Raw genomic sequence first — 26,040 nt, forward strand, 5'->3', positions numbered from 1 at the left:
GGGTGTGCCAGGGAGACGGCTCAACAGGTCTCGACACATTTCTGTGAAAACTGTACTTTGCGAGGGAGAATTTACTGTAATCCGGCAGTTTTAAGCGTTCGCAGCTTTTTCTCCTTTGGGCAGACTCTGGCATCTGATTTTTGACACGTTTGCTACGCTGGATGGTTCGCTGCCTTTTTTTGACGTTGGGGAAGTTGTCAAATGGAATAACTGCATTTTTCCTCCCCTTCATGTAAAAAAAAAAAAAAAAGGAAAAAAGGGCAAAACTGGAGGTAGATATAATTTTTTTTCCAGTCGTCATTGTGCTGTCCACCTTAAACGGCCCAGCCATATTTCTGTGCCGTTTGCAGCCCGTGGGATTTTGGGGGGCTGTCCCGTTCCCGTTTGCCGCCGTCCCGGCTGGTGGGAGTGCGGCTCTCCGGGCACGACCCGGGGGACCCGTCACCTCGGCAGGCACGGGCAAGGGACCCGCCGCCCGGGCCCGCGGAAAGGCTGGGCGAAGTGGTGTCGAAGGACCAAGAAGGGGTTTGGCGTTGAGCTGCTCCCGCTCGGGACGCTTTCACCCAGGCCGAAGCTTGCTGGGGCCACCTTAAAATTTTCACACGTGGGGACTTTTTGTTGATCGCAGTCTTAACTTTGGCATAGAGAAAGCAGCGGCGTTCATCGGCAGTCTGGAGAAAATGGGCGGCAGAGCCGGCGGGTTTGTAATTAAGACGACCGTAAAGTTGTTGTGAGCTCTCTTGGGTGGCTCTGTTTAATGGATAATTCCATGGCCGGGCTTTAACTTGGGCATCGCCTCCGCTTACGGGTGGGGGGGAGCGGGAGCTGATCGCTGTTGGCTGTTAGTGTTAGGCCGTAGACAAACAGTATAGAAAGTTTGCTGAAGAATTTACAGTTATTCTCCAAATGTTTATGCTCTGTGCTGAAAGTAAATGTAGTAAAAACAAACAGATGAAACTTAGGAGATTGGTGTTCAGTGTTAGGTGTGTTTTGGAGAATAGCCGTGAGCTGTTGAAGTATTGGAAGTTAATACAAATTCTACTTTAGTTAGCTTTTATTTATACATTGAGATTTATTTAAAGAATTTAGTTTATTTCAAGATTCACGACTTGTTTTTTAAGCTGAACCTACGTAAAGATAGCAAACTTTGGTGGGGGAAAGGTTGTGTAGCTCCTGGACAATAACAAGCCACTTAAATTTTTTTTCTGGCTGGTAGGTACTGCGCTTGCGAGCTGGCTCGGGAAGCTTCGGTACCTGTTGTGGGTGCTGCATCTGAAGCTGCAGGGAGAGAGGGAACTGACTCGGGGAAGGTGATAAACGTCCTTCTCCCCTGCCCTGCGCAAGACGTAACTAAATACCAGGGAAAGTTACCTTCTAAAATTTGTAAATTGGGTATTTCAACGATTCTTCTGTTTCCTTGCTGGCCAGGGTGGGTAACAGAGCTAGAGAGCGCGTTCAGAAAGATGTCGTATGCTGTACCCTGATTCTGAGTTGCATGCAGGCAGACTTACTGCTTCATCCAGGTTTAACAAAGCTTTAAAAAAAAGATTTCCTTGTTACCAGCCAGAAATAAATAAATAAATAAATAACCCAAACAAAAAAACCCAAAACCAGTGGGTTTGAGAATGATGTGGCACATGTCCGTTCGTAGCTCGCTTTGCTGTGCTGTCATTCTCAAGAGTAGCTGAACCAGGTTCGCCAGGGTAATGATTTAGACTTTTTTTTTTTTTTCAGCTGCTATTAAAATATTCTTGCTGTGCTAACTTTGAATGCTTCTGATCTTTTTATAGCTGATGTTAAAGTAATGGATTCCAAAGAATTGCTTAACTCGTCGGGTCAAGACGAAGCAAGGAAAAATGCGCTCATCAGTACCAAAGGAGGGACCGTGATGGACTTTCATCCACCCTTCAGGGGTGGAGCTACTGTACAAGCCCCTGTGTCTACATCTCCTCTCCCCGCGTCTTCTCAGTCAGATTCCAAACAGCAAGCTGCTTTGGCTGACTTTTCAAAAGGATTAGTAAACAATGTGCCTCAGCCAGACCTTTCCAAGGCAGTATCGCTCTCGATGGGACTGTACATGGGTGACACAGACACAAAAGTGATGGGAAACGACCTTGGATTTTCGCAGCAGGGCCAAATCGGCATCTCTTCTGGAGAAACGGACTTCAGGCTCCTGGAAGAAAGTATTGCGAGCTTGAACAAGTCCTCGAGCCTGGCCGAGGACACAAAGGGAGCAATATCTTCTGAGGTGCCGCTTGAGCCGGATTTCCCAGGCATGGCTGGCCGCACTGTCCCTTCAGAGTCAGGAACTGCAGTCCAAAGCCAGGTTGGGTCGAATGGTGGCAACTTGAAGTTATTCTCTGAAGACCAAAGCACCCTGGATATTCTCCAGGATCTAGAATTGCCGTCGGTATCGCCTGGCAAAGAGCCCAATGGGAGCCCGTGGAGGCTTGACCCGTTGCTAGATGACGGTGGCTTGCTGTCCCCTATATCCGCAGACGATGCGTTTCTTCTGGAAGGAAATCTCAGCGAAGACTGCAAGCCTCCTATTTTATCTGACACTAAACCTAAAATTAATGATCGTGGTGACCTTTTACCCAGTTCCAAAATGCCGATGCCTCAAGTGAAGACAGAAAAGGAAGACTTCATTGAACTCTGTACTCCTGGCATAAAGCAAGAAAACATGGGCCCAATTTATTGTCAGGCAAACTTCTCGGGGTCTAATCTGCTGGGTACTAAAGTCTCTGCCATATCTATCCATGGTTTCAGTACCTCTGAGGGACAAATGTATCACTATGATTTAAATACTGCATCGCTCTCACAGCAGCAGGATCAGAAACCAATTTTTAATATCATTCCATCTCTTCCTGCCGGTTCAGAAAATTGGAATAGGTGCCAGGGATCAGGCGATGAGACGTTAGCTCCTTTGGGAACGCTCAACCTTTCTGGCAGACCTGCTTTCTCTAATGGCTATTCAAGGTAATTAGTTTTTGTTGCTCTTTATTAAAATACTAGAAGTATGTTCAGCACAACAGCATGCATGCTGGTTTGTGGGGTGGGTTTTTTCCTTTCCAAGTCAGTCATCCCTTTTTCATCTGCTGTGTATGGCCGTCTGATCAGGTGTCACTGGTGTGTATTTATTCCATAGTACGGTAGTAGCTTTAACCAAGTACTTACCTATTGGTGTTCAAGGGAAGAAAAGAGGAGGGGAGCTGGTGTGCTTTAAAAAATAAAAATAAAAAAAGTTCTAAGATAGAACCTAGGGGGAAAATGAAGTACGTGGTAGAAGGAGCCGTACACAAGGCAGTATAGGAGGAAGGATTTAAGCGTATACAAAAGCTACTTCATTCTCAAGGGTTAGAGGATCAATCACTGTGTGGGGGTTTTTTTCTTGCTAGTGTTACTTAAATGTTCTGCACAAAAATAACTTAGTTGCTGGGTAAATTTCTAGAATTGCGTTTAAGCTGAACTAGAGTTTTAGCTTTGCTTGGTATTGCGTTTACCTTACATGGAGAAGAAGATTCCGAGTAGGAAATACTCAGAGGTTTGTTTAATAACTGCATTTAAAGAGATAAGAATATTTGCAGTAAGATTTAAACATACCTGGAATTTAACTCTTAAATAGAACTGGAGGAGGGCTTGCTTAAAGGTGGTTTTTTGAGAGCAGGGTATTTTAGGGGAGCTGGTTAGTACGTATTTCAAGTGACTTTGTAGTAGTGTTTTCTACAAGTAATTCAATAGTGCAGATATTCGAGTACAGTACTTTTCTTCTGCCCTTCAGGAGTAAGCGCGATGGTGGCAGCTTTCTCAATGGGTAGCCGTGTACGTCTCCTCGCGCAGCCGGGGACGGGTTCTGATTTCGGCACAAGCACCTAGTTGTATGTTTTCCTTAGCTGTTCCTTGTTTAACATACGCTTGCACAAGCAGAGCGTTTGGTCTCGGTGGAGGAAGAGCTTTTTGCTGTGTTTCTGTGGAGTCTTAGAAAATGGCTCTTCAAGTCCATATATGTAAAACTGGTAATTGTAGGCTTTTAATGAAGTACCTGTTTTAACTTTCTTCTTCTATCGCCCCACTGACAACTGATCCCCAGAGTGTCAGCCGCCAGTCCTGGGGCTCTCCCTACGCATTATTTGCTCCATTTTCCCACGGCTGGAGTGAGGTGTGCGAGGGTTTCGTCTTTGTTTCAGGAAGACAACTTTTAACTTGCTTTCATTCTAGATTTCTTTCATAGTTTTTGATTTCTGTAGTAAAGATGTGGTTTTTTTCTTTGAAGTGTTTAAAGCAATTTGTAATGTAAGGAATCTAGAAAGGAAAATCAGAATTTGTGGATAAGTTCCACTTTGATATATGACTGTAGAATGTGCCTTATCATTTATTTTGACAGGGGAGAAATCCTTTGTGCTAACCTTCCGCATAATCCGTCCAACTTCATGATGGTTTTAGTTTGTTTCATGGGGTTTTTGGGTGGGTTTTTTATTTGTCTCTTGCTATATCTTTAATGGCAATCATTATAAAATCTGTATCAACGCAAGAAGAACTATTTCTGGTCTGAGAGATGAATTTCAGTGACTGTTTAAGAAAGCAGATTCCTCGTAGATAATGGAAACATCACTTTTGAGACTACTTCTGTAAAGTTCATGCGTTGTTTTTATTTTACAGAACTATTTAGATAGAACCAAGCGCATCCATAGGTGAATGGTTTACACACCTAGATGTTTGTCCGGCTTTTGGGGAATTTTGTAAACTCCGGTTTTACATACTACATTTCTGATAGTGTTGTGATGACAAACCCACTCAAGCTACTGATGTGTACAGAATACATCTGATCCTGGAGCAAAAAGGACAGCAGTGCCGGACGTTATCGTTGCTTTTATGGAGCGGTTCTGAGGAGTGTGCCTAGTGTGTTTGTGTTGGAGCTGAGCGGGCAGTGCTAGGCGGGCGTGCGGGGGGAGCTGGCAGCAGCCGGCGGCGGGGCTCGGGCTGGAGGCGAGGGAGCATCCTCAGCATCGCAGGCAAAAGTCTGCCTCCACCGCTGGATAGTGTTAACGACGCTGTGCTGCAAGTGTTTACGTTCCTGCTTCCTGCAAGGCTGTCTGATATTTATTGCTTTCTTTTGCCTTAAGATAATGGATTATTTTTTTCTTAATTTAAGGAATGTGTAAGGAATTTTGGGGTGGCTCCTCATTGAGTTTTCCATAAAAATTCTTTATTTCTAGCCTTTGTGGAAGCTGTTCTTACTTCCCAAGGTTTTTTGCACACTAAAACTGCCAAGTCCAATTCTAAAAACAACATTCTTTGGGTTTGCTTTTTTTTTTTTCCATAGAGTAGAGGCAACTCCATCATCTTTTCAAAATGCTTGAGATAGTAATGAACCCAGGGTTTGAAGCAGGAATTCTGTTTCTTCCTGAACCTTGTCAGAAATATTTGGTCTAAACTGGGTTAGTTTAAGGTGATGTATTGTGGATTTGTTTGTTTATCTTACAGAAGACTTAACAAAATTGGCATTTGTTTCAGAAACAAAGGAAGGACTATCTTGCCAGTTTCCTGTGGTCTTTTTGTTTGGGGTTTTGGGTTTTTTTTTTTTTCCTTTTAGGTACTGATTGTGTGAGGTGAAGGCTGGGATTTTGAGAATTCAGAATTGCTAAACTTCAATTTCCAATAGGAAATATTTTTTGGTGTTGGTAAGATTATTTGACTGTTCCTAACATACTAATTACATACTAAACACATGGGGAAAAAAAGCTGCAGTTCTGTCCTGGTGTTCAGGTAGTATTTAATCTGACTGTTTTAATGGAAAGCATGTAATGTCTCTTTATAGACACGCAGTCTTGAATTGATGTCATGCAATTTTTGAGTGATTTTGCTTCTAAGGATAGCACAGCGTGCTGTCTTTAATGAGACAAGTGATAATCAGGACTGAGAAAACGAATCAATTTTCCTGCGAACGGTAGGAGGTATTCTGACGTTAAGAAGGAGAATACGAACTTCAGAAACGCGTTCGATGTGAATGAATCGGCAATAGTCAATAAATTGCTGTCTGTGTCTCAGGGTTGTAGGCGAGTCTGCCGGTGCTTGTGCCGATGTGCAAAACCTGGAGCTGCCGCTCAGTGTTTCAGCAGCTAATACTCAAAATCTTCTTGAGCAGCAGCGAAACTCCAAAGATGGCAGGACGGCTTCGTTCTGGGGTTGCTTTGGCAAGGTCTCCCATCTGAGCGAGCGAGCTGCCGATAGATCACAGCGGAGGGGGCTAAGGGGAAGGTGGATAGAATAAGAGGGGGGAAAAAGTAGGCTAACTGAGAAAATTTGCCTTAGCTTTTCGTTATAGAAGTGGGACAATATCTGGAAGAGGAATAAAACAGGCTGAAAGCATTTGGTAAATGCTTCACTGAAGAATTAGAGGGTTTGATGGTGTCTGTCTCTGATGGGATATTACTTGTGATTTGTTACACAAACTTCAGTGAAAACAGTTAAATTTCAAGGAAATTATTTTAGCAACACGCACTCGTAGGACTCTTGCGTGGTATATACATTAAATCCATCGCTTGACTTTTTTATTCCTCTGACTTCCTGGAGATGTGGCTTGTTGTGGGGGGAGTGAAGGATGATGAGAAACAACACGGCGACGCAGGGGTTTCTGTGTGCTTTTTCTCTTAGCCTACAGCCAGAATGTACGAAAACTGGGCCCCACTGGCAGCGTTACGGCTTCTCTTATTACATTTGAAATCATTCCTAGTACTTAAGCTTGTGGGGGATAAGGATCATTAAGGAAGTTTAAGAAAGGGCAAGAGCTGAGAGAAGCCATGAAAGGGGAGGAGAATCTGGACGGGGGAAAAAGTTTTGCTGGCTGGTTGCAGCCCAAAGCCTTGCTTCCAGGAGAAGTTACCTTTCTGCCATCACTCTTTAACTGGGATTCTTCTTGGGCTCGGACGTTTTACTAGAAGGAAGAGGGAAAAAAGTGATCGTTGGCTAGAAATGGCAAAGGTCAGTTGTCCGTTTGTCTTACCACATTGTTTCAGCTTGGCTTTTGGCCAATGCCGGTGGCTTGGCACGGTTGGATGTAGTACTTTAAATGTTGTCTGACTCAGCAGTGTATAATGTGTGGTACATATGGAAATATGTCTTTTTTTAATAATTCTATTTTGATATGAAAAACAGACTTGTTATTTGGAGGAAGTGCTCAGGGTTTCAGTAGTCTATGTTGTGATCTGTCAGCTTAACGTAATACTGTACTCGGGTTTTGAGTCTTGGAAATACACGACAAAAAATCTAATTGTTTTGGCAGAAAGGGATGAATCGGGAATGTTCTGCAGAACGTGCTATAAGGTGCTATGAAAAGGTAGCTAGGTAAATGATAGGTCATGTAAGATGTAAGCCACTTTTTCCAGTTTTAGCTGATTCATTCAGCTAGCTGATAGCTGAGTAGTTTTTCTTAAGTCCAACCCAAATTGTTAATTTTTGCTAATTTATTCCCCCACCATGATCTCTACTTTAAGCTTATTTCTAGCTTATAAAACATAAGTTGATTTTTGTTGCCCATTGCAATTTTGTTTTTAATCCATCTCGAGTAATGGTTTAACCCCATTGTACTCTTCTGCTGGCAGTGAAAGCAAAACTATAGTTGACCCAGCTCTACTCACGAATCTTCTCATAAATGTGAAATATATGTATTACACAACTCCTACATCATATATTTACTGTGTTAAAGATGACTTTTACACAGTGAGAGCAAATTGTCTTGGAGATGCAAATGTCCCTTCCCACTTTGACTACTCCTGCTCATTCTGGAAATTAACAAGTGGTAACTAGTCTGTGCTTATATGTAACGGCAAACTGGAATTATTTCTACGTTTTAAAAGATTACTAAGTCTTTCTCTCTTCCTAGGTCCCCTTTTATAGCCACCACCTAGCAGGTGGGCCTTTGGGGGCTTCCTCGACTTTTTTAATTACTTTTTTTTAAACGTTGCCTAGTAGTGAAAATCACGGAGGAAGAACCTGGCGCTGCTGCCTTGGATGTGGCGCTTGTACCAAAGTTTGACTGTTTACGTTTGTTACACTTTGCAAAATTGGGTATGTTATTTCTCTTATTTCCATACCAGATTCAGTATCTCTGTCCGTGAGTAGTGTTCACCAGTGGATATGCTTAGCGTAGTTGAGTTTCCAAGGTAGATACTGTTGTTCTGGCGATCAAAACTCTGCCGTTAGTCTGGAGTGTGATGGGAAAGGTGGTGCTCCTACCAGCATGTGGGCTCATGTAAGGATGCCATCACAGCTCTTCACTGCCTCATTCGTAAGATGTAGTTCAGTGGAACAGATGCTGCACTCACTACTTTGACTCCTCAGATATGTTGGTTGCAAAAATTTCAGTCACGCTCCTTTTATATTTTCTTATTTTATTGATGTGCAGTATTCAATCAAGAAAGAAAACTTTTAACTCATCCTCTTACCTATTGTAAGCTGGTCATAAAAAGAAGCTAATAGATTTTTTTTTTTAAATTATTATTATGGGGTTTTTTTAGTAGCCTGTGGCTTCTGGGTCTCTTCAGAGTGCTGCTTCTTGGAGCAAGTGAGGGATCCAGTGTCAGCACTTCAGTGCAAAATGGGATTGGGAGCCTTTTTCTTAGGACATTTTGTTAAATCTCTTTACACTGGCCTGAGAAACATCTGTTCCCGCACCAGTGCACGTTACGACCAGTGTCTTCTCCACAAGCTTGACAAGAGGAGACCAAATACTCAGCACTCAGAAATTTGCCTGGGAGAAAATGAACATGCATTTCTCGGTAGTAACTTTTCTCCTCACAGACCCCTTGCTTGTGGAATATTGCAAGGCACAATTATATCTACATCCGTTTTCTGGGGTAGATGAAGACTGCCTAAGCTGATGTCATACCACTGATGTGCTGGTATGGCGTAACGTATGCATTTTGCAAACGATTCCAATGTCATTATTCTTGAGATAAATAACATACCAATAACATCCTCTTTTCAATCAAAGTTATAAGCAATGGGAAAAGCTTTGAGAGCTGTAGCTACAATTATCTTGGGTTTATGTTACTAAAATAACTGAAAGCGTGTTGCCTCTGGCATACGGAAATGAACTTTAAAATGCATTCATAAAATGAGCAACTTCTAACTGTTCTTGGAAACACAGAAACAAGTGTGTGTGCAACAGGGTACTTTCTGGGAAGAATATTTAACTGTACAGTATACTGTGCAACAGACCCAGGGAGCTTCTTGCATTAAGCTCTCTTTAGTTTTATAGTCTTTGTCTTCCAGAGTCCGGCAGTATACACAAATTTTAATCTTATTTACTGAAGTATTAGTATATTGCATTGTTGCATGTACGGATTATTCGTGTTGTTCTCATGACAGCGGTTTTCTGGCTGATCACTATAGTATGATATCCATTTATAATACAGCCTTTGCTTAAATGACCAAGACACTCATAGACCAGGAGTTAATCCTGTTCTCAATGCTGGGTTCTGGAAATACTGGGCAGATAGTGTCAGTGGATAGCCTCATCCCCATGGGACAGAAGTGAACCAATACAGCTGGAATAGATGACGCAAAAAAAAAAAGAAAAAAATTATTTCAGCTCATTTCACTTCACATCAACTAGCTTCAAGTATCCGTGGGGAAAAAAATTACATGCAAAAATTACAGTTACTTTGTCCGTATGTGAGGGTGAGAGAAGTTGTGACTACAGGATTGCTGGTCACCTGCAAAGGAATGTAAGCAGAGAGTAACCCCCACAGAGCGTACTCCATCCATGTGTTGGAGCACTTAAGTGTCGCAGACTTAATTAAAAGGAAATCGAAAGACTGTGGACGTGCAACTCTTGCTGCCTTCCGCCAGGAGTACCAGGAGGTGCAGGCTGTCCCCCGTGCATAGCAAGTCCAGCATCTTGACTGATGGTCGTTACTGAAGGGGTGAGTAATGGTGCTTCCAGAAGTAGCGTGTTGGGTTGGGAAAACAATTCAGTGCAATTACTCTGTCTCTCCTGGAGGTTTTTCTTCTCACCTCACCTTCACTACAAAGAAGGTGTAATGTTGTGCACATGCCGTCCTTACCTGACTCAGCTTATGCTAACCTTTGCCGTGAAGTTTTCTGCCAGAGTTCTTTTCCTGGCTGAAACAATGTCTTCCTGTGTGCGAGCTATGCGCTGTATCGCTTGAAATATAACTTTATGTACCGTGACAAAAGCACATCCCTTCTACTTTTGTGGCCTCCACCGCTGGATTTATCACATGGCTGCTTCACGTGTCCCAGAGGTGCGTTTTGGCAGTAGCAGTGAGGTGTGACTGCAGCTTCACAAGCTCTTGCTCAGGGAGAGGTAATGCTGGCTAGCACTTGGCCTTCAATTTTGAAATGTAGATGATGTCAGTTTTGCTGCTCTTATGTGAGACTGAACTTTAGATTCCGGGACACAGTGTTACTTATCCAGGATATCATGTAGAGTTTTATAATAATGGTTCCTTAAATCAATAATCACTACAATTGTGTGGATTTCTGGAGGAAACGATGCTCTTCAGAAGTCTTCTTGACATCTTCTGTAGAGTCTATTTCTGTACCAGCCAACTGCATTCTTAATATAGTCCGTATCAATTGGTTATAATTAAAACTCCATATTCCATCTGTACCTATGAAACTCTCAGTCCGTGTTAAGTCTTCCTAGAAAATTATAGTTCTGATGCAATTTGAAAATTAATATTCAACAAGCTGCTAATATTTTGTTGTGGAGATGCAATATTATACACAGCTTCCACTTTTTAATCAAAGATCTCGACCATCCTGAGATCGCAAAGGCAAAACTGCTGTTGGGGAAGGATTTCCAAAATAATAGTAATGTCTTTCTTGAATTCAGTTCACTGCTACTGTAATTTAGTTAAGAAACTGAGTTCCATATTAGATTTTACAGTAATACATTCTTCATACTATTTGTAATAGGTTTGTACAGTTACTGTGTGTCAGGAGACAGCTGGAGATCATGATCATATTTATGCATCACTGTCACACAAGATTTAATATGAAACTTCTGAGCAGCAGGGCACAATTTACTCTTCTATTGCTTTATTCAGATATTTCATATTTCTGGTTGCTTTCATTTGCATAACAATAAGTTTTAAATAAGTAAAAACTGCTCAGGATTCTGCTTTTCTTTTGGAAAAGAAATCAGGTCACAAATGAGTGGCTTGCCTCAAAATACTACCTGGGAAACTTGGGAAACTTGCTGTACTGTCAGGTAAAAGCGAATAATTGAGTATCAGTGAAGTATGTCGTTTATTCAAATAAGCAAATAATGGAATTGATTTCATAGCTTTGTGGCTTGGTTTTCTTTTTTGTTTTGGTTTTGGCTTGGAGGATCTGAGATCTGATGCTTTGGTTATCAGCCTCTCAAGAAAACTGGGAAAAGTCCTGTATTGGTCCTTAGCTAAAAAGTCTGTCCCGGTGGGCTTCTGGCTGCGTCACGGACTTCGGTCTTGTCTTGTGTTAGAAACTTGGAGTATGGGGTGTGGTGTGTTGGGGTTTTTTATGTGTGTGTTCCTGCCTCTGCGTATTTGAACCAGCTTGTCCTGGAAGGACTCACTGTGAAGAGGGGTTTGAAGGTGGATGACGCCTTTGTTCACAAGTAGGCAGTAGCTTGGCTGCATCTCTCCGGTGGGGTGAGAGGGGCTTGAAAACAGGACGTCTGCGGTTGGAAATTTTGTGAAGTTTTTAGAAAATGAGGTTTAGGTCTTGGATGAGAATCCTCCAGCCATTACACAGCTCCTTTCCAACTGTGTGAACTGGGTATGACGGGAGAGGGGTTCGTTCGCTCTCTTTCTCCCCAGCTGGACGTTTAGAAAGGACACTGCTGCTTGGGGCGTGTGGGCATCTGGCCTTGCTTTCGGCTTCAGCACATCTGTGAGTTCTCTAAACCCCGCGTGGTGTGTCTTAAACCATGCCTTCCCATGCCGTCATAAGCTGCTTTTGAGACCACAAGTGTGAAGTTCTGGGGTTCTTCCTGATTTTTGTTGCCAAGCCTCAGAAGGGCTGCCGTGCTGCGTGCCGGTCGCTCCTGAGCTGAGAGTCTGGTGTCTGTGACAGAAAAGAGCAGCTGATGCAGTTTATTTTTGTTGTCATCCCTTGGAGAACCTGTTCGCCTGGTGTTGTGTGTGTGTGTGATCATATGTAATAATGTGGTAATAGGGTCTGGTACGGCTTCGGTACAACTTTGTGTGGAAGGGGAGCTCTGCTGGGATGGTGCTGCCAGAACGGGTCAAACGCTGCCAATGACAATTGCTTCATGGTAGAGCATCTCCATGAAAACAGGAGGGACACGTGGGGTGTTTGTCATGGTAAATTGAATGTGGTGTGCCACTGGACTTCAATCATCTGTGCTGGAACTTGTTTCTGTACTGCTCTCCTAAGCAGTTTTTAACTACTTTTAATTCATTCACTGACACTTCTAAGAGACGAGGACGTGTGGTGTGGCTTTGAAGGAGGTTGACTGTCAAATCGATGCGTTGTCAGGAAAGGATTGTGTGATCTCTCATATCACACAAGGTAGTATCTCCAGTAGTGCGGACACTCAGTACGTGAGCTAATAACTAGAGGAAGGGGCAAAATATATTGCCTGTTGGCAAGCGGTTGCAGTAACGCAGATGATGGGATTGGGGGGACCTTTGGGGAGCCTCAAACCCAGCCCGTTCTCCTGTCGTACCTTTGTAATAAATGCAACTTACAAACCCTACTGACATTTTTGGTGTTGACAAGTGGTGGCACAGAACTTGCACCACATATAAAATCTTCTGTCCAGTATAGGTGCCTTATTTGTCTGTAGGCTCTTAAAATTACCACAGGCTTTAGTATCGTGGCCGTACAGAGAAGCTGTGTAGAGGTTAACGCTTGCTGACACGTTGCAGGTGAGACTTGTGTGAGTAGGTGTTATGGCCAACGCTCACCGGCGAGGTGCTTGCACTTAAATACAGCTCACGCGAAAATGCAAGTCTGAACCGACTGTAAATACGGAAGTTTCTGGGTAGATATGCTGTCCTTCTCTAACACAAGTGAAAATCAAATATGGAGGGTAATTGAATTATGTAATGTATGGGGCTGTACCTCATGTATTCAAAGAGAAACTAAAAGTGGGAAGAACAGACGTATGCTATTAGCAGTTTCTTTTTAAAGATTTAAGGCCTTACAGGCTTATATAGCCTTTTACGGGTGCAGAGAAGGCGACGGTCGCAGCCCGGTGCAGTACGTGGTGCGCACCCCTGCCTCGAGGGCACGGGGGTCAGGGGAACGACGGTGTTTGTGAAGAAGGGGTGCTGAGGATCAGGGTGTGTGCTCAAAAAGCAGAAGACAGAGAAGTTTTCAGTGGCAAGAGGCTGAGTTAGACTGTCCTGAGTTGTACCCGAAAGCTGGGGGGTCGTTTAAATTAGCTTAAAGAAATTAGCTTTTTTTACCATAAGTACCATTAGAACCAGATTCACCTCTGTGCAACAGTTTTCTCATGAATGCAGGAAACTGCTCTGTTATCAAATTTTAACTTTTAAAATGTTTTAAGATCTTGATAAGGAAACTCCAGAGAGATATTAATGAATTATTTTTAATATCCTGTTTTAATTTATTTATTTCAATGATCATCTCTGGTAGATTCCAGAGGAAAACAACTTTGACAAGGCTGAAGGGTTGCACCTCTTTTTCTTGATTCTTTGATTTCAGTAAAAGAAATTACTGTGTTTTCATTTAGCTCAGTAGGATTAGGTCTTAGGAATATGCTAAATTATTGTATTGAAGAGATACTGGCTAAATTAAAATAGAATAAAATATAAAGAAAGAAAAAGTGAAAGGTCATAAGTTATACTTATTTGAAAATAAATTAAGCAAGTTTTTTTTCACTACCTTACTCGGATTTCCAAACAAACATAAATTAAAATAGAATTTGTAAAGAATGATAGTATGTCTTTTTTGTGCATTAATTTTATAAATTATGTAATCCCTTTTTGGAGGAAAGGGGAGACTTGTAATGCTTTTTTGTGTTACTTGCTTTGACCAAACGATACTGATAAGCTTAAGGTTTTAAAAAAAAGGAACATTAAATTGTGTGCGCGCTCTCTCTATTATTTGAAGTAGCACAAAGTATGGAAGAGATCCTCTATCACAAATATAGTCTCCCTTGGTGCTGTCTATAGATAAAAGAGCTGCTACTTTAGTAGGTATTTCAGAAGAAGCATTTCCTCTGACCTGTTCTACTTTGTAACAGCGCAGGCCAGACTTCTTAAAGGTCGTTTAGCCACACCGATTTCAGTGGGAAGTAATCTTTTTTAAAACCAGAGTCCTGGTCTGTTGTAAAGTCCCTCGGTTTCATTTTCATATAGTCTTATGAATTCTGCCCTTCTGAACACGTGGTTCTAGTAAACCCCACACATCTGCCATTTTCCAAACTGACAAGGCAGCTATTCTGACACCTTCATTTTTAACAAAACCAATCTAACTAGTTTTGTAACGAATTAGCTTTTCATAGTTAGAAAAGACAAGTCTGTTCAAATGAAGTGCCGAGTTATTTGCAAGTTATGTGCGTGACTTAATAAAAATGAAATTTAGTGCTAAAACTCCTCATATAAAAGGTAAATGTTGTCAAAGTCCAAAAGCTCAGAGTTCTTTATTTTGAGCAGCAGAGCATTCTTTTTATTTAAGTAAGCAGTTAATATCAGGATGCCTGCAAGATTACATTCTTAGTCACACTAGATATTTGACAGCTATTTTCCAACCAGTGCAACTGGTTTGACAGATGAGCTTGGACCTATTTTATCACTTTACAGATTCTTCTTTAAAGAGTCTTTTAACACGTTAAAGGTTGGAACATCTGATATTTTATGAAATAACAAGCAGGAGGTTGGAATATTGCTTAATAGTCCGCTCGGTTTTGTGACTTAGTTTCTTCCAACTTGCAGCTCAAAACTATATGGTTAAGTTGCACAGCATAGCATTGGGGAGGGAGGAAGTGACACTTGTTTCTATTCCTGGCTGACCCCAGCCTATAAACCGAGGGAGAGCTTTAAAGGAAATGCAACATTTAGCTCTTTGAATCTTTCCAAGCATTCGTAAGTGCTACCAACTCTGTCTTCCTGTATGCAACCTTTCAAGACATGAACATCTTAAAATCACCGTCCTAATTTAAAAATGAAACAGAACACATACCTAATAAGGGAAGCCCTAAAACTTTATGGAAATAAATGGCAAAACTGCAATTCCAAATTGTATCAAAAACATCCAAAACATTCGATGTCAACAGTCACATAGATGCTTATTTCCTGAAGTGCTACTGCTGGTGTCTTGAGGGAGACGTGTATTCTTTTGGCCCGTTCTTTGTTTAAGAACAAACTTGAGTTTCTTTTTTGGATCAGGGAGTCTCTTTCTAGGTTCTGTATCAAGAAAGGGAAATAAGTTCAACGAAGTTTTTTCTTCACTCGTGTTTTTCCTACTTAAAGCTATTTCTAATAGTTCTGCTTTTGTGAAGATGGCAAAGCTCCTCGTCCGTGCATTGGAAATTGAAATAATGATTTTGAAAACGTGGTCTGAGCGTCACGGAGCGTGTCCCCGCTGATGGAAGCCGCTGTCACAGGGCAATGTTCTTGTGTGGGATGGGGTCAGATTTTTGGATTTGGTTTGGTTGTGTATTCAAAAGATCTGTAGAGTTTTTAAAACCCTCAAAGATGCAAAAGGTGGTTGGGTGCCATGTAAGACTACTTGTGACTTTGGAGTATTCCTTCTAAACACACGTAACTTGCTAAATGATGCCTGACGGTTGGGTGCTAATTGTAAGGTAGGTTCTTCCAGATTGCATTTAAAATCTCAGTGCTGGTTTAGCAATGGTGAATCACCGTCATATTGTAAGAAACTCCATAACTAAACACTAAACTACATCAGGATATTGATGGGGTTAGGAAGTTAGCAACCTTCCACAGGCTGCGGAGTGGACCACAGACACGTTCATTGCTTTGTATTTCTGGGAAGTTTCTGTCTGTGGTACAGATACGTCTGTCTTACCCCAATACTGTGTCACCAGCTGCATCAAAGTCTCCTTGCTGGAACTGGCACGGCCTCCTTTGGCGCAGCTTGAAATGTACTGAAAGTCTGTATGTAATGCGGCAAGGAAAGGTGGGCTTCCAGATTTGGTTTCGAGTGGTGACGTGAGCTGGCTAAAGAAGGTGCTGGTGGGAGAGCTGCTTTGCCGTAGCCATCGCAAGACTGCTGAGTTGTTGGAGAGAGCAAGCCCAGCGTGCAGACAATCGTAAAAGAGGGAGCTACATGTAAATGAGGCAACTGTTTCAGAAAACAAAACCCAAAAAAAGCTAAAGCCTAAAGAAGCAGCACCAAGACCGAGAAACAACTAAAAAGCTCGGAGATTGACTAAAACTACTGTAGTATCGCTTTGTGATACACTGATAGCTCCAAGTAGCTCAACTTAATTAAACAAAAAAAAGCCAGCATTTTAAAATGAGGAAAAGCTTGCCCAAATGTGGTGAGCAAACATCCCATGAAGGATGTAAGGTCAAATGTAAACAGGAAATTGAGAGGGATTAAAGAAAAGAGTTTGCAAAGTGCCTTGCGAGAGGTGCTCGGCCTGGCAGGCAGCTCGGCAAACCCACCCGGCGCAGGGGCCGGGGTGGGAAGGGGCGGCGGGCGTGGGGGGCGATGGCCGGGCTCCGGGCATCCCCGGCGGGGCCGCTGGGCACGTCCTCTGCCCCCGGCTGCGCGGGGCCTCTTCGGCGTGGGCAGGGGAGCTCCGTCGGGCCGAGGGACGTCTGGGTGAGGGCTTCGGCCAGGCAGATCAGTGCAGGGGTAATGAGCCGCCGGGCCGGGGTGGCATTCGCCCAGGAGTCCTGAAGGACCTGCCAGCCAGGTAAGACGGCCTCTCTGACAAACCAGCCATCCGTGTGTGGCTGTGTGTGGTTTTTTTAGTAACACGTGTGTTGTTTTCCAGTGTGCCTCCTGTTAAAAACGTGCCTCCACGGGACTTGGAGCACTGTGGGTTTGTGAGTCCGACTTCTGCCCTTGGCAGGGTGGTAGATTGTAAAGTCGTAAGGTCAGTGAGCACGTGAGTCTCTTGGGAAAGAGCTGTCCTTGCTCCTGGAAGGAAAACACCACCTCATCCGATGTCCTGGGTTTCCGTGAGGTTGTCAGTGAGCCTGTAGACAGGGGAAATCCAATTGACCTGGATATGTTTGAATTATTATTTTTTTTCTTTTAAGTCTTTGACATGCTTCCTTGCCAGAGGCCATTTAAAAAGAAAGAAACCAACAAAAACCCCCAAGTTGTCATGGAACTGGAAGAGTGGTTCTTTTGTGGGCTTGAGAGCTGGTTAGAGAATAGGAAGCGAAGGGTAGGATTTAGTGGTTGCTTTTCAGGATGAGAAGTCGGCTGCCTGGTTGGTTCCCTGCGGGTCACTGCTGAGACGGGGCCTGAAAAGGGAGTGTGAGGGCAGGTTTCTGGGTTAGCTGATACGGAGCTATTTTGGGTAGTCGAGTGCCAAGCTAGAAAGCTCTCTGAAAGCGCAGTGAGCCCACGGACAAGCCAACGGGGGAGCCTCCATCTAGAAAATGCAAGGTTGTGCGTTTAGGGAATATTATCTATACGTTGCTTGTACAGTTCGGAGCTGGCAGTTGGGGCTTGGGAAGGGGTTCTGGGTTGTCACTGGTGGTTTTGTGAAATCCTTAGCTCAGTGTGCAACAGCAGCCCAAAAGGTAAATGAGGGTTTGCGTTACGAAGAAGGATGAAGGGGCTGGCCTCTGGCTTATGCTTTCTGAGCCTTGGTGCGCTCGCATCCCCAGTGCTCTACTCGTCCGTTCTGCGCTGCCTGTTCTTGAGGGGGGGTTGGATACGTTTTTTATTTACTACCAGAATACTTTTGTCGGATGTGTTTGTCTCCAGTGCTTAAGAAATCGTCCCCAAATGTCAACAAGCTGAACGGACAAAATGGAGGGTAAAAGTGTCAGCAAAGAGAATGCAACATATGATAGTGTTAAGAATTAGTGAAATCTGTCGTGGTTGTAGTGAAGTCTTCCTGCACAATGTGTTTTTTTTCTCATTGTTAATAATGGTATATTTGTGTGTGTGTGTGTATTCCCCCCACCCCCATACGTTAAATTCCATACTTCATTTTGTCTTTAAAATTGCAAATAAATCAAAGTAATTATAGGAAGCAGGCTATGCAAACTGCTGCCTAGGGAAATTCCTACATGCTTGAAAGCGATCCTTCGCTTGTTTCATATGGTAGTCATAGTTCCAAAGACATCTAAGAAATTAAAATCTTCTATTATAAAGATAGGTTACTCTGTCATATATATTATCTGCAATAATTTTCCCCAGCTGTCCCTGTCGTCCCCCCGACACGCACACACACTTCAGATTGCTGTGGCAGCACTGAAGAACGTTATTTTGACTCCTGTGCTGCTGCCACAGAGGTGCCATCAAAAGCAGTCGGGCCCCCATTTTTGCAAAAATAGAAATTCTTTTCACTTACATCCCCGCTTTCTCTCCAACTTAACTGCAATGCATTTATAGTAATAGAATAAATATGGATTTGATAGAATTAATATAATTTTTTACAAATATAAGTGAAATACTTAGAAGTATTTTCTACAAAACCAGAATATATTGTCATTCAAGAAAAATTAGAAATTGACAGTGTTTTAGCCATTCCAATAATTTATTTACATTCCTTTTCTAATAGCAAAGGACAGAATTCAGTGCTTTTGTATTTACAGTCACCCTTTCCTACGGAACATGGTTACGTTTGTTGTTCCTTTGTTAGCAATGCTTTCTGTTACTTCCAAACCCCTGGTTTTGAAGATGCATTAAAGCTGCATGTTTTTGCAAGATGAGAAAATTGGCTGTTGGGAAAGAGCTTGTCCGCAAATATTTCAGTTGCACCAGTTGCGTGCATTCGGAGAATGGTTTGGTTTGGGTCTGGAGGTGCAGACTCAGTGCTGTCGGGCAGGTCGGCAGCAGCCTGTTGCCATGGGATCCCGGCAGCCGTCCTTCCCGGGCGCTGATCCGAGAGGACTGGCCGGATCCCTCTTCATACGTTCTCCATGTGTGCAGCACCTTGTGTTATTTCTGTACCTTTCCCAGGATGATGAGTCTGTAACAGTTTTGTAATTTTAGTGAGTGAAATCTGTTCTTGATGCGTAAGCAGGGAATGGCATCGGGAATCCTTCGTGTATTTCTTCCCTGAGGGTTTTTCCTAATTCTTTATAAGCAGAAAGGGTCATTGTGCAGATACTGCAAAGTATAGATTGCTTGATCTTACCCTTACACAACATGTGAAAAGTTAATACACGCAAGCTGATGACTAGATGTTGCTTGGTAGACGTTGCTGTTAGAATTATTGGCTTCTCCAGCTTGTATTTTGATGAACTGCTCATGCCTGTAAATGAGACCAGGCTGGGAGTAGCTAACGGCACCGTCCTCGCTGGATCTTGCTTCGCTCCAGTGTGCATTGCTTTGCTCTCTTGCTCTTCTTTCTGGAGGTCAGTCAAGTAGTATTTTCAGATAACTTCAAAAGAAATATTTTTTTGTTTAAGTCAGTCTTTGAGCAGTCATGTCACAATTTGTTCACAGAAATGTAAAACCAAAGCTGTATGACTGCACTTTCTCGAGGAAACAGCAGTTTCTCGAGGAAAAGCTGTTTTGCCTTTCCCACTGTCCTGGACTACATGAGATCCTTCTTTTCACAGCCCTGTCTCTTGGTCTGTGCATTTGAATTTCTTTTGACTTCTCCAGCAGTAGGTGTTCATGTTAGTTTGTCTCCACTATTTTCTGTTTACATTGCTGAGCTGGATGATTGTAAACTGGAGAACATGATTAATTTCCTCTTTCTGCAGGGCTCTGTGTTGTCATCTGCTTTTATTAATATTTTTGTAGCGTCATACTCACCAAACTGTTGACGTTTTGGGGGGGGGGGGTGTGTGTGCTGTAGTTATTACCATCCTGCATCTCAAAAGTCTGAATCAAATATTTGATTACGATTTTGTAACGCTAGTTAACATTGACACATTCACCTTTTAGTTTGGATCTCTGAGTTAGTTGAGTCTTTACTTCCTTTTTCTATTATTGGCAGCACAAGGAAGACAAGATCACTCTCAATGTATGCATTATGTACCTTTTGCAGACGGTGGGATGCTTTATTTAGTTCAGTGCTTTTTTTAATCTTTCTGGAAGCTATTGACATAAAAATAGTTCATATGAATAAACAAACGTGCAGGAAAAATGTAAAAACTTGTACATACACATGCAGAAGGATATTGCTGTTTCTTACAGATGGTGGTATCTTAGACCGCTTTACTGTTGGTGAGTTCAGCCACATTTAAAAGCTAACTAAGTTTTGTATTTTTCATCCTCACGGTACTGCTGAGAAAGACAAATGGAAATTGAGATTAATTGTATCTCCTTTTATGTACCCATGAAAACTAGATAAAAATATTTCTAATAAATCCTTTCTTGCACTCGCCTTCAGAATGTCTTTGAAAACTAAGCACTGTGTGTTTGGTAATGGGGCGTGTGTGTTTCTTAATCTGAATCTGCCTGTTGGTAGAAGCACAGATGGTGGGGAAAAAAACATTGTTAGGAGGTACGTCAGGTGTATATCAGCCAGTATTTTAAAATCAAGATAAAACACAATGATTTGGAGGAGGAGGAGAGTGGAAAGGTGAAATGGAGAAAGGGGGCGAGAGAAAGGGGAGAAGAAGGTAGGCTGGTAACTGGGGGGGGATGGACCCAAACCAGGAGTTGTATGTGATTTCTGTTCTGCCGGGCATGAGGGCAGGTGAATCCTCAGTGAGGTGCAGGGAATTCTCAGTGTAGAAGACCAGCCTTAAATTTTTGAAGATTATGGTGATCACTAATTTAGAAAGTTAGAGCTATATTGAGCATTCAGGCAACATCATTTTTGCATATTCAACTTCCTCTGTCTCTTCTTTATGCATAAATGCAAATAATGAGTAACCAAACAGCCATCCGCTGTACAAGCTCTTCAGTTCTGTTACTGCCCTGCGTCTCTGCGCTCATTGCTGATCAATCGCCCCGCCGCTGTGGGAAGACAGCCCACTCGCGGGATCGCCTCCCGGGCTTCCGCACAGCCGCCTGAGCACCGGGACAATGTCTTCTGCGTCCTACTCTTCTACTGAGCTACTTGAAACTTTTCTGCTCCCTGTACTTCTGGATTTAATATCTGTTTTTCTGAGCTGGAGCGTATTGAGGCATCCAGCTTGACCGCTTCCCCTTGTCTTGACACTTTCTTTGTTACCTGCGCCGTTTGTCTCCTTACATATAACCTTTTGCTAGTCCAAATTTCAGCTTTCTGCAAGCAAATCAGTCTAGATTGCGTGATTGCATTTGATAAGCAATTTCTAGGTTTGCAATTGACAGGATAGGAGTGTTGGAATTCACTTGATGAAGTGGCCAATGAAAACTGCTTTGTTCCCATCCTAGTGATGCTTGTTTCCATTATATCACCAGCTGGCAATTACTGAAACTATACACGAGTATATTTTAAAATTTTCAGAATGAAACATATTTAATTAGATTAGAAGGTACATATAGAAGGGCAGTATTTGATACTTAATATTGTTTAAAGAAGTAACGTGCCAGTTTTCTCTTGGTGTAGACATGCAAATGCAAGACAAACATTTTGAGTCATGAGTTTGAAGTCCGTTGGTCAGTCCCAGCATGTGGGACAAGATTAGAGTGTCTTGTTATGAAAGATGGTTTAGAATAAAGTCTTTTTTGTCAACAAACTACGATTTTTGTAACTGTCCATCTGAAGCGAGAGGAGATCTAAGCGGATATCACCTGTCAGCTGCTTATCACCTCTCCACCAAGACGTGGTCTCTGGCTGGAATCACGGGAGTGGGATTAGTGCGTGCTGACTGACATCAAGTGCAGATGCGAGTTCAACCCAGCTGCACCTGCTCTTCTGTGGATGAGTAACAGAATAAGGATCAAACATCTTCTCACTATCTCTTTACATCTGTGATGCCTTTTAGGCTTATTAACAGAATATCCATATGTTAGTAACGGTTTTTTGACTCTGCGGTGTTTTTACACAGTAGCTTTTCGTTTGGCTTTAAAACGCCGGGATGCGGTTGCTGGTTCACAGCAGCCTGGGCTGTCGGTCGCCATGGACCGGCAGGCAGGTGCTCCTCAGGACGCTTCCACGGCTGCTCGTCCCAAAAGACTCCTTAGGGCATGTCTGAGCAGCAGCCACCACCCCGGTGCCTACGGGGTCGGTGAGCAGCTCAGACCCCAAAGCATTGTCCGCTTTCTAATAGTAGAAGGGAGACAGAGCTGCTTGGAAGAGCCTTGAATGCTGCTCCTGTTTGGGGGGGACAGAGGCGCTTCCCATGGTTCCGGCAGCCGTCCCAAGGCTGCGGCTCTCATCGGCAGGACGGCACACATCATCCGGTGAAGCCGGTACTTGGGAACAGGGCCGTGACTCCGAAACTTCGTGTTCAGTAAAACTGCCGTGGAACCATTACGTGTATGGTCAGCTTTACTTGCCTTTCAGCATTTGGAATATTTACAAGCACCCATCAGCAGTTTTTTTCCTCTTGAATCACAAGTTTAAACTTAGTCTTAAATAACTGAGAGGACGTAGAAGAATTACATGTCTGTGACACGCCTATCTTCTTCAGTTTTGCACATGCTTTGTATTTGTACTTGCTCGAGGAGCACAGAGCCCTGAAAGCTAGAGTTTTATACAGTGGACATGTACATAGCAGCATTGTTTCTCTGTAAGAATACAGTTCCTGCTTGTATCTAAATGTTTTTGCCTGGTTTGATACATAAAGGTTTTAATTTTACATTAATTTTTTAAATCCTCTTCTTAAAAGCGGTACGGATTCAGAAGTGACTGTAGTAGCCATCAGTGGTGAATATTTTTATCATTGTCTGCTTTGTTCTTCCTTCCTCTCTGAACAGAAAACTTGGTTCTTTTTTGGATTCATGGATCCGCTCTCTATAGTTATCAGTGGTTAGACAACAAGTAAACAACTTACTGTAAATGGGCTGCATGCCAGCTGGCCTCCAGCTATCCTGCAACTTGTGACTTGCACTCAGGCTCAGAAGAATGCCGTCTTACTTGGTCATTTCCTTTCCTTTCAAATACAAAAAATAAAACTTTTTTCCTTCAATTAAATAGCTTTCCTGCCCTAAATATTGAAATTAGGGAAAGATAGTAGAGCTACTCAGATATTGGGTCTTACGCAATTTGGAAGGAAGCTTTTGACCTTTGCTTAGAAGCCTTCGAGAAACAGTATTGCAAATGGTGGGTCGAGAAGTGCCTGGTCTTGAAATTCATCTTCCTTTTTCTTAATTGTGGAGCATTTTTACACTAAGACTGTATAGTCAAGCCGGCCCTCAGCCGCTCGTGCATAGCTTTCAAAATTACTTTTCACAATAGTATTTTCTGCGTGTTTTGAACTACAAGGTAGAGGAAGATAAAACATTTAAATTAAGCACTTCAGGTACCAGGACACATCTGGCCAGAGTAACCTGGTGTTTTGCAGCTGTGTGGCTAGATTTCTTCCGATATTTGAGTGATCAAATTTATGTAATGTTAAGTTAAATATGTCTACGCTGTAAGCTGGAGAATAATTAGACTGAATGGATGCCTGTAATTGAGCTTTTTGCCTGTGTAATTACGCTAAAGATCTGCCAGGAAACTTGCTTCCTTTCCCGCGTCCTTTTCCTTCCCCCCTCAAAATGTGCTCACATGTTCCAAAACAAAATACTTACGCTAGGAAAGCTTGAGCACGTGGATTGAGACTCATGGTTGTGGCTCCCTTCTTTGAACAGGGAAGGATTTTTTTCGAAGGCACTGACACAACATGTATATTACTCATTCCAGCTCATGGATTCTTCAGCCTGGGATAAATGTATTGGCAGGTTATTTTGATGGTATCCTTTCACCTAACGTTACGTATACCAGGGAATTATTATGACTGTTGGGATTTTAAAGTAAGTCTGCTTTTACAAGGAACTTTACAGTAATTGTTCTTGAACAGCAGTCTTAGATACAATCTCTCTTCTTGGCCTTTAGTTTGAGGTCAAAAAGAAATCAGAGGATGCCTTGGCAATGCAATTGAAACAGCAACACAGGTATTCTTGTGGTTAATTTACTTATTCTATAGAACCCTACTTCCAACTTAATTTTATCTCTTTCTATGATCTGCATAGTTGTATATCTATTTAAAAAAAGACTATCTTCGTCCAAGTAATGCTGGTTTGTAATAGCAGTTGCGCTTTTGGCAACTACTGGGCTGGTTTTGCCTTCTTGGGGGTGACAGAGCTGACTACGAACACAGGCAGTCACGCTTGTTTGCGGTGACGGTGGTGAGAGGGTGAAAGTCTGGGTGTTAACAGTCAGGTGCATTTTCTGAGTTTCTTGCAAGGCTTTAGAAAGTCTACGGAAAAGAGCCAACATCGTGTATTTTGGAAAATCAAAATAACAGAAATTTTTAGATTGAAGATTGATTATGTAGGAGCCTTCTTTGTTTCTAGTTACCTCAAATAACTGTGAAGTAAAATGCTTGTTTTACACGAGAAGGGTGTGAGGAAGCTCTCCTTTAAACTTGTGTGTGAGAACTTTCTTTTCATATTGTAATTCAGGACTGAATTTCAAGGCTGCTTTTGAAAGCAATAATACTTAGTAGAAATTGGTTTTGAGTATTTTGAATGGTGTTCTTCATTATTAATCTTCCATTTTAACACTTCAACACTTTAAAGCACATCCAGTCCATTTCCCATCTCCGCGATCAAGTTGAGATTACTTAGTGGTTCCTTTGGTCTTTTCAAGGCCTTGGTTTGTGTAAATGACAGTCCCTGCAATATTTATAAAACTATGGGGTTTTGCTTGGTGGCTTTATTAAAAAATGTTCAACAGAAAAATTCAGTCTGAAAAGAATGAATTCCATTATTTCCGACTTTGCAGTGCTCTCAGGTGACTGCCAGCTAGGGTAGGAAAGCTACTGGTGCTGCAGCGGGAGAGCAGTAAAGATCAGTTTATTCCATGTCTTTAGAGGTTTTAGGGGAAGAAAGCTGAAGATGAGCACACACATTACTGGATGCAGTTCAGGCTGTAATTAGTCCTCTGCCAGGCTCTGCAATATGTAATCTCTCTAGGGCTTCAGGCATCTGAACGCATTATATTCCCATAATACACAGAGTTAGGAAAATACCTGCACGTATGTCTAGGGTGTGTGCACGTGTACGCAGCCACACGTACATGCCCTCAAGTCTGGTCGTTAACCTCTTGCGGCCCGTTAACATGTCAGTCTTGAGCTGGAATTTCTCGCAGGGTGTTAGCAGGGAGCCATGGAATTTGTTTTCTTCATCATCAAAGTCCTTAAAATATTTCAAGTTTTTCTTTTAAAGCTTAAAAACACTACCAGCAGCATGGTTTGAGGCTCAACTTCAATCAAGTGATGCTGAAAAATACTCAAGTGGATGTGCCGCTTTGCCTTTTTAACCCTTCAGTGCCTACGTTTTTCAGCTCAGTACAGATTTTCTGAGAAAAGAGAGATTCTCACAATTGTAAGCCCTTAAGCAGAGCTAAAGGAAAAATGCCAGATGCTGCAAGACTTGTGATTAAAATTGCAAGAATAAGCAATACAGGGAAACACTTATCATTCTCTCCTTGAAAAGGCTGGCCTGCTTATCTCCAGTGCTTGGCCTCACTCAAGCCATCTACAACTAAGATGAAAAACTACAGACCTTTGGCTCTGTTTGTTATTTCTTTATGGATTGTTGCAGTGGAAAAATGGTTTAAGTTGTGACCGTTCCAAGCTTTTTGAAACACCACAGCTTCCAAAATACAGAGAAGTAGCATAAATAATGGAAGCTGGTGGTTTTGTTATTTCAGCGTTATCAGTTCAAGACAATTATTATATTTCTCTCATGGTGCTTGCTTTGTTTTTCTTCTGGAACTAGGGAGTCCTCAGCATCCATAGCTTTAGGAGCCACTGGGAAGTGACAGTAGGTCAACACCTCATCAGT

At 42.4% G+C, this 26,040-nt stretch overlaps 1 protein-coding gene across 2 annotated transcripts in view; it reads left to right on the top strand.

Annotated features, from left to right (window-relative positions):
• The first annotated feature begins 1,796 nt into the window (after nucleotides 1–1,796).
• NR3C1 (nuclear receptor subfamily 3 group C member 1) overlaps nucleotides 1,797–26,040 on the top strand; it is a 66,611-nt gene continuing 42,367 nt past the window's right edge. For both annotated transcript variants that reach the window (XM_059825140.1, XM_059825139.1), the window contains exon 1: nucleotides 1,797–2,979. In XM_059825140.1, coding sequence (XP_059681123.1) covers nucleotides 1,805–2,979 — 1,175 coding nt within the window. In that variant the 5' untranslated portion in view covers nucleotides 1,797–1,804. The remainder of the gene's footprint in view (nucleotides 2,980–26,040) is intronic.

The sequence above is a fragment of the Gavia stellata genome, chromosome 16 (assembly GCF_030936135.1).
Source record: "Gavia stellata isolate bGavSte3 chromosome 16, bGavSte3.hap2, whole genome shotgun sequence".
Taxonomy (NCBI): domain Eukaryota; kingdom Metazoa; phylum Chordata; class Aves; order Gaviiformes; family Gaviidae; genus Gavia; species Gavia stellata.